The sequence below is a fragment of the Leptodactylus fuscus genome, chromosome 2 (assembly GCF_031893055.1).
Source record: "Leptodactylus fuscus isolate aLepFus1 chromosome 2, aLepFus1.hap2, whole genome shotgun sequence".
NCBI classification, from domain to species: domain Eukaryota; kingdom Metazoa; phylum Chordata; class Amphibia; order Anura; family Leptodactylidae; genus Leptodactylus; species Leptodactylus fuscus.
In genome coordinates this window covers 26,809,403-26,818,334 of record NC_134266.1, presented here as the reverse complement: position 1 = coordinate 26,818,334, position 8,932 = coordinate 26,809,403, and the positions used below count along the sequence as shown (strand labels likewise).

Below are 8,932 nucleotides of genomic sequence, written 5' to 3'. Positions count from 1 at the left end.
CCTTTCGCTTGCTGGTCTGCTGCCGTAGCACCAGCACTGGCGCTTTGCAGAAAGTTCACGAAGCGCGCTGGTTTTTCTGGATTTGGTCCTGGCTATGGGTGCACTGGGTGGCTTAGACGCTGAACGTGTCTGCCTGTGAGACCCATGAAAGGGTTAAGGCTCGCCTCTTCTCCTGCACACAGGCAGAGGGAAGGTTAGCAGAGGGATCAATCTGATTATAGCTGAAGAAGAGGAAAGATGTGCTTGCTTGTCTGCCTGCTGCCTGGATCTGGTGGTTGAAGGTTATGTCTGAGGGTTGATTTTTATTTCAATTTTTTTTTTTTTACATTTTTTTATTTTTTTTTATTTTTTTTTATTTTATTTTATATTATTTATTTTTTTTATATATACCTATCATTCAGCCCTCCGTACTCCCAGGCTGTGGGGGGGTTACGCCACAGGACCGGGGATGCTCTTGTGCTTGCATTTAAGGATTTTTCACCTGTGGACCTGACTCTCCCAAGCCCCGGTGCTGTTTTGTTGCATGTGAAGAACACACCTGGGTCTCCAGCACCCGCCTCCCTTCTCTTCTCACCGCCGTTATCCTCCCCCGGGCCAGACCATCTATCTCTGGACCTAAAAATATTCCTCCACATAGACCTAGAGCCTGATCATTGGGTTTACAGGACAATCTGCCTCCGTCTGCAGCCCCCGCCGCAGGAGCCGGACCGTTCTTCTGGGAGAATTAACCTTGCCGTTGTCAAATAAAGGGGAATCGAGACACCGGGAGGAGAGCGGAGAGAGGCAGAGCCTATAGCGGTGAGGATTTGACAGGAGCATGTGGATACTGGCCGTCTTCTTGTTCCAAAGCATCTTAAATGGTGAGCAACCTTGCGCTATATATTCCTTATTCCTTCCAGCTGATGGGTACAGGATAGCAGCTAATTACCTCCTCAGTGATGTGTACAGAAAGACAAAATCCCCCCCCTCGTCCCCTCCTTCCCGCTCCCCATCCCCTCCGTCATACGGTTATTACTGCTGCTGTGCTGAGAAATCGCTCGGTAATCATTTAAACTAGCTTGCCTGGCAAAGTAGCTCCTTCCATGGACGGACGTAGCAGAGCTGAATTTGTCATTTAACTCAGATTTAACTCATTTACCTTCTCTGGGTATAGCCGAGTTATGGCAGGAGGTTTATCTGCAGTCCTGTGTCCAAAACCCAATAGAGTCACGTGAGCCTGTGTTGAGAAACTCAGCATCGCTACCTATCACCGACTCAGCTCTGCTACATCTGTAACCGACTTGCAGAGATTCGATGTTATCGGTGTCTGTCGGATTGGGTTGCAGCCACCGCTGTCAATGGCAACATAGGATCCTGCTCTGTGGTTAGAGCCAGACGGCGGGCAGGAGATTGTGTTGCTATACATGTGACCGCCACATACCTAAATACGTGTATTTACAGTGCTGGATATGTGGCGTGGGGGTGGGGGCAAATGTCATCCAATATATAATATATATTATATACATATGTATACTATAATATATATGACATACATACATATACTATACTATATATATATATACATATATATATATGTCATACATACATATAGTATATATATATATATATATACACACACATATATATATATATATATTTGTATAATATGACATTTTTTCCCACATCTATATAATCCTGAAGTACGTTCAAAAATTTACAAAAAAAAATTTTTTCCATGCCTGATTTATCATTGTCACACCGAGTTAAAGGTTTAACGTTGAAATGGCCAAGGGATAGAAATTCACGCTGACACAGAAAAAAAAAAAAATTAGATATCACAAAATAAAAAAATACACATAAACTGTATAGGTAATAAAATATATAGAAAAATAGAATGAAAATATAGCAAAACGTAGGAGATAAAAAAAAAAAGTGAACTTTATATAAAAATGTGTAAAAAAAAATAAAAAATATAGCAAAAAATACAAAAATAAAAAATGCATAAACCTATGAAACCTATAGCACAAAATGCATAATGTAATTACATTTAGAAATGTGTCACAAAAATGTATTAAAAAAAAGATAAATATAAAGCAAAATGTATACAATAAAAATGATAGAAAAATATATTGCAAAAAATGCATACCGAATTTTTTTGGCTAGAGGTGTGCACGGTTTATTTGAGCTATAGAACATAAAGCACCTGCACGTATAGGTTGGGTGTGTATTGGTGAGCCCGCACTCCCATGGCACGTATAATTTTAGCCCTGCAATAATCACAGAATTCCCATTTGCCTATACCGCACTTCGCCTGTCGCTGAGCAGTGGCAGACTTGAGTGGGGGGGTTGTTAATTAATCCGCACCCCCCCCCCCCCCCATGACAAGTCACTTGGATCAGACAGAAGAAAGGGTTAAGGACCTTCAAGATTTCCCCTCCACCCCCCATTTAAATCTTGAGTTCTGGTTGACAGGGATTTTTTTTTTAGATCCCTGTCACCTGCAGCTGAAGCCGCCATAACGCATTGCAGGAGATGGGCCTTGTAGAGCGGGTGATGATGTCTGGGGGCCGTCCGGAGACCCTTCAGGGGCCATAGAATTTTTATTCCATTTTTAATTAATCACATTTAAATAAAATGTATGGAAATTGGTTTTTTTCATGACTTGTTCGTAAACCAGGGCAACAAGTCACCCCAGGAAGATGGGGAGTAAATATATAGTATATGGAGAGTGTATAGTCATATAGGTCAATAGGTGCACAGTATATATATATATATATATATATATATATATATATATATAGCTATAGGTTATTATTGCATTTTTGCCTTCTGTCGCAGAGACGTAGAACAGCCAGGGCATACATATCATAGAGGTTCCATGGAGAGAGGGCCGGCCCTGACTGGCCTCCTCCCCTTTTTCTAATGGTTGGTAAGACCCTGTGCAAGGCGTCCTTCTCTACCAGCCCTAGAGAGGAACATAGAAGGGGAGGGACAAGGGGTAAATACCGGAACTGGGTGCTTAAGGGTGTGGTAATGTCCTTCAGCTCTACGTGAGGGCCCATTTTCATCTTTGCCATAGAGTCTGCTCTGCTGTTTGTCTCCTCCTGGCATTGAGCTCTCCTTTTGCAAAAGCAGCACTACCAGAAGTCCATTCTCGTTCTTTAAGGTCTTATTCACACACTGTTTTGGTGCTGTTTCAATTAATTTTTTGGGAGTTCCCTCTACAAGCCAGACTGTATGGCAGTACTTGACATTCTGGTATTGCATAGCTGGTCATGCTATTGAATGGCCAACACGTAATACTACATTTGTCCAGCAGTGGCCGCTGTAGAGAAAATGTGTGGCCCGTCTGGGCTGCCCTGGTAATTACAGCCGATTGCCAAGGCTTACAGGAGCAGCAATCAGTTGATACCAGTGTTGGAGTAGCCCATCAGAGCACCAGAGGATCCTCCAATGGGCCCAGGCTCTAACACATAGATGGTCCACCAAAAGACACCCAAATTTGAGGGGTACTATTATTTATTTCCTATGGGTCATTGGAGGGTGGGGCTTTAGAATAGTTTTATCTGGTAGGCCCAAGGAACCTCATTCCGACCATGATTGATTCCATGGCAAATTGGAAGCATATAGACATCATTGAGGGGGTTCGTGATGAAATGGCGGACTCATCTGAATAGTTGCCAAGTAAATTTGCATTTCCTCTGTGGTTACCAGAGCTAATTTTTGGCTAACTGCAGCTTCGTCTGGCAAAAACAACCGTGAGTCAGGAACTGGACCTGGGGGGGATCAGCCAAAATGTATGAGAAGTTATATATGGCCAGACATCATTAAGCCAAGGAGTCAACTGCTTCATAAAAACTGAATTGCCCCCACCCCCACCCCCGATCTTTTTGATTTTTGATGTTTTTTATTTGCCAATTCTTAGACACTTGGAAAAAAGTTGGACATGTATTTGCCTGACATTATTGTCCTCTTCTCCATGTCACGGACAGCCAGATGTAGACCCAGTGTGCCATCTAACTGATCTAGCTTGGGGCCACTGTCTGAGCAACCCTCCCAATTTTTGCCCTTTACCTCCGTTCAGGAATCTGGGCTTCACTGTGGGCGAATTTCCTATAGATGGTGAGGGCCAGACAGACACCAATGCAAGGCACCAAATGCTTAGCCAGGATCATAGTGAAGTCTGGGCAGGGGGCAAGGTCAGGAATCTAATAGAACAGAGCCGAGGTCAGGAACAAGTCCGAGGTTACTACACAGATCAGGATAAACATGAAGCAATTCAGCGGATAAAAGACACCCAAACAGGACTGGGCAATCCTAAAAAAGTCAGGGCGATCATGGATTGGCTGGAGACAAATCGGTAGTTGAGCACGCTGGCCCTTTAAAAGGTCTGCTGCTATGGGAGGAGTCAGAGAGGAAAGAGTCCACACGGAAGTCAGCTTGTGCACCCGGAGGGGTTGGTACCTGGACCCAGCAGCGAGGGGGAAAGAGGGGAATCGTGGCCAACAGTTGCCATCATTACACTCCAGAATCCACTCTTGGCTTTGGTAGCACATACAACCAGTACTGCAGTGTCTGAACAGGAATTCAAAAATTTCCATTAACTAATAGAGTACATTATAGATTTTCTATCATTTCCTGGACAATATCATCCAGAATGTGGTCGGCCGTTCTGAGTAACTACAGATCTAAGGTCGTTGACCCCCGACATGATGTTTACATTTGCGGGTGGGTTTACCGTATAGTCTCGTCAGACTGACGTGGGGGATCGGCAGGTGGTGTCCTCAAAATCACGATGGTGTCATGTCTAATCAGGGCTGCTTAGGCCATTAACTGTTTATAGGAAGGCATGCTAGATAAATAGGATTTAAGGCTTTGATGGGATAATGGGAGATGTGCCTAAAAGATGAGAAACCTGAACCAGTGATGAGGGCTATAAAGGGTTTTCCTGGGACATTGGCCCAAATTCCGCATCCCCATGATCAGGTGATTGAAGGGACCTTGTAACTTCTCTGAGTGTTGCATCCCCTTTATTGTTTATCAGGCACAGCTCCCTCTGAACATTGTGGCCATGTCTGTTACTGTAGCTGTCTCAGACTCAGTCCCATTCTAATGAATTTGTGGTCACCAAGACAAAAAACAGTGATGTCATAAGACGGTTAATTTTGTATTTAAAGTGTTAATGGCGGGGATATCAACCAACTTCACTGATAGAAATCCATGGCTCTAGTAGTTCACTATGTTAGGAGTGTGTCTGTCAACTTTTTAAAATAGTAACTAGCAGAATAGTGAGTGCAGCTCTGGAGAATAATACAAGATGTAACTCAGGATCAGTACAGGATAAGTAATGCAATGTATGTACACAGAGACTGTACCAGCAGAATAGTGAGCGCAGCTCTGGAGTATAATACAGGATGTAACTCAGGATCAGTACAGGATAAGTAATGTAATGTATGTACACAGTGACTGCACCAGCAGAATAGTGAGTGCAGCTCTGGAGTATAATACAGGATGTAACTTAGGATCAGTACAGGATAAGTAATGTAATGTATGTACACAGTGACTGTACTAGCAGAATAGTGAGCGCAGCTCTGGAGTATAGTACAGGATGTAACTCAGGATCAGTACAGGATAAGTAATGTAATGTATGTACACAGTGACTGTACCAGCAGAATAGTGAGCGCAGCTCTGGAGTATAATACAGGATGTAACTTAGGATCAGTACAAGATAAATAATGTAATGTATGTACACAGTGACTGCACCAGCAGAATAGTGAGCGCAGCTCTGGAGTATAATACAGGATGTAACTCAGGATCAGTACAGGATAAGTAATGTAATGTATGTACACAGTGACTGTACCAGCAGAATAGTGAGTGCTGCTCTGGAGTATAATACAGGATGTAACTCAGGATCAGTACAGGATAAGTAATGTAATGTATGTACACAGTGACTGTACCAGCAGAATAGTGAGCGCAGCTGTGGAGTATAATATAGGATATAACTCAGGATCAGTACAGGATAAGTAAAGTAATGTATATACACAGTGACCAGCAGAATAGTGAGCGCAGCTCTGGAGTATAATACAGGATGTAACTCAGGATCAGTACAGGATAAGTAATGTATGTACACAGTGACTGTACCAGCAGAATAGTGAGCGCAGCTGTGGAGTATAATACAGGATGTAACTCAGGATCAGTATAGGATAAGTTATGTAATGTATCTACACAGTGACTGCACCAGCAGAATAGTGAGCGCAGCTGTGGAGTATAATACAGGATGTATCTCAGGATCAGTACAGGATAAGTAATGTAATGTATGTACACAGTGACTGTACCAGCAGAATAGTGAGCGCAGCTCTGGAGTATAATACAGGATGTAACTCAGGATCAGTATAGGATAAGTCATGTAATGTATCTACACAGTGACTGCACCAGCAGAATAGTGAGCGCAGCTCTGGAGTATAATACAGGATGTAACTCAGGATCAGTATAGGATAAATCATGTAATGTATCTACACAGTGACTGCACCAGCAGAATAGTGAGTGCAGCTCTGGAGTATAATACAGGATGTAACTCTGGATCAGTACAGGATAAGTAATGTAATGTATGTACACAGTGACTGCACCAGCAGAATAGTGAGCGCAGCTCTGGAGTATAATACAGGATGTAACTCAGGATCAGTATAGGATAAGTAATGTAATGTATCTACACAGTGACTGCACCAGCAGAATAGTGAGTGCAGCTCTGGAGTATAATACATGATGTAACTCAGGATCAGTATAGGATAAGTAATGTATCTACACAGTGACTGCACCAGCAGAATAGTGAGCGCAGCTCTGGAGTATAATACATGATGTAACTCAGGATCAGTATAGGATAAGTAATGTAATGTATGTACACAGTGACTGCACCAGCAGAATAGTGAGCGCAGCTCTGGAGTATAATACAGGATGTAGCTCAGGATCAGTATAGGATAAGTAATGTAATGTATCTACACAGTGACTGCACCAGCAGAATAGTGAGTGCAGCTCTGGAGTATAAACAGGATGTAACTCAGGATCAGTACAGGATAAGTAATGTAATGTATGTACACAGTGACTGCACCAGCAGAATAGTGAGCGCAGCTCTGGAGTATAATACAGGATAAGTAATGTAATGTATGTACACAGTGACTGTACCAGCAGAATAGTGAGCGCAGCTCTGGAGTATAATACAGGATGTAACTCAGGATCAGTATAGGATAAGTAATGTATTGTATCTACACAGTGACTGCACCAGCAGAATAGTGAGTGCAGCTCTGGAGTATAATACAGGATGTAACTCAGGATCAGTACAGGATAAGTAATGTAATGTATGTACACAGTGACTGCACCAGCAGAATAGTGAGTGCAGCTCTGGAGTATAATACATGATGTAACTCAGGATCAGTATAGGATAAGTAATGTATCTACACCGTGACTGCACCAGCAGAATAATGAGCGCAGCTCTGGAGTATAATACAGGATGTAACTCAGGATCAGTATAGGATAAATAATGTAATGTATGTACACAGTGACTGCACCAGCAGAATAGTGAGCGCAGCTCTGGAGTATAATACATGATGTAACTCAGGATCAGTATAGGATAAGTAATGTAATGTATGTACACAGTGACTGCACCAGCAGAATAGTGAGCGCAGCTCTGGAGTATAATACAGGATAAGTAATGTAATGTATGTACACAGTGACTGTACCAGCAGAATAGTGAGTGCTGCTCTGGAGTATAATACATGATGTAACTCAGGATCAGTATAGGATAAGTAATGTAATGTATGTACACAGTGACTGCACCAGCAGAATAGTGAGCGCAGCTCTGGAGTATAATACAGGATGTAGCTCAGGATCAGTATAGGATAAGTAATGTAATGTATCTACACAGTGACTGCTCCAGCAAAATAGTGAGCGCAGCTCTGGAGTACAATACAGGATAAGTAATGTAATGTATGTACCAGCAGAATAGTGAGCGCAGCTCTGAAGTATACATTTTGGTATAATTGAAACGGAACCCTCAAGGTAAACACCAATGAGGTAGGAGGAATGGGGTACAGCGCACACAAACCAACAACCGAACTGATGATCTTCGAACAATTTATTAGTTAAGAAGCACTACGCGTTTTGGGCAAATAGCCTTTCCTCAGGTGCATAAAACTGGCTGGTAGCCTTCTGATAGTATATCAGATATGTTTACTATGTGTGTGTTGACTACTACACCATATAGGCGCTCGGTGTCTCCTGTTCCTTGTGTTTTTCATGTTGGTATAATTGTCAGCTTTTTATTTTGCCTTTGTGCCTTTATGTCATTGCTGTTACATCTTCCCCACTTTCATGGAGTAGCTGGGTGTAATAATGAATAAAATTAATTAATTATCCTGGGAAAGCTGGGTGACAACTTCCATAAGAGCTGTAGCATTGGTGATATTGATTGTCATCCAGCTTTCTAGGAATCAGATATCAGGTAGAGATAACAGAAGGATGACTCAGGGATTTATCTTCTGTGCTGTTATCTTTACATGTACAGTATATATGCTGTATATTCTCGGGGCTCCCTGGTGATACAGCTTGCTGGCGTTTTCTGCATATCACATGGCATAGTAAACACATGTACGGTGCAGATTGCCCTCGTCAAGGGTAATTTATGCATTCGTATGGCACGTTGGTTTTCCTGTTTGCAGATTGAGTTTTGTGATACTTGAAGGTCTTGCATATTAAGCACATGCTGTAAGTCACCCTGATAGCTCATTATATTAATGCGCAACATATGTGCCCATAAATCATGGAGGCAACGACGAGATATACATTAATAGGGTTGTTATATCACATTGTATCTTTACTGTGCAGACATTTACAGTAAGAGCGCACACGATGTACAGTAATGCCGCAGATAACACCATTATTGTAGACTAGATAGTATATG

The 8,932-nt window shown here is 42.3% G+C and overlaps 1 protein-coding gene across 2 annotated transcripts in view; it reads left to right on the top strand.

The window, feature by feature from the left end:
• Positions 1–428: 428 nt before the first annotated feature.
• Positions 429–8,932, top strand: part of DSCAM (DS cell adhesion molecule) — a 338,268-nt gene continuing 329,764 nt past the window's right edge. For both annotated transcript variants that reach the window (XM_075263534.1, XM_075263536.1), the window contains exon 1: positions 429–860. In XM_075263534.1, the coding sequence (XP_075119635.1) occupies positions 818–860 (43 nt within the window). In that variant the 5' untranslated portion in view covers positions 429–817. The remainder of the gene's footprint in view (positions 861–8,932) is intronic.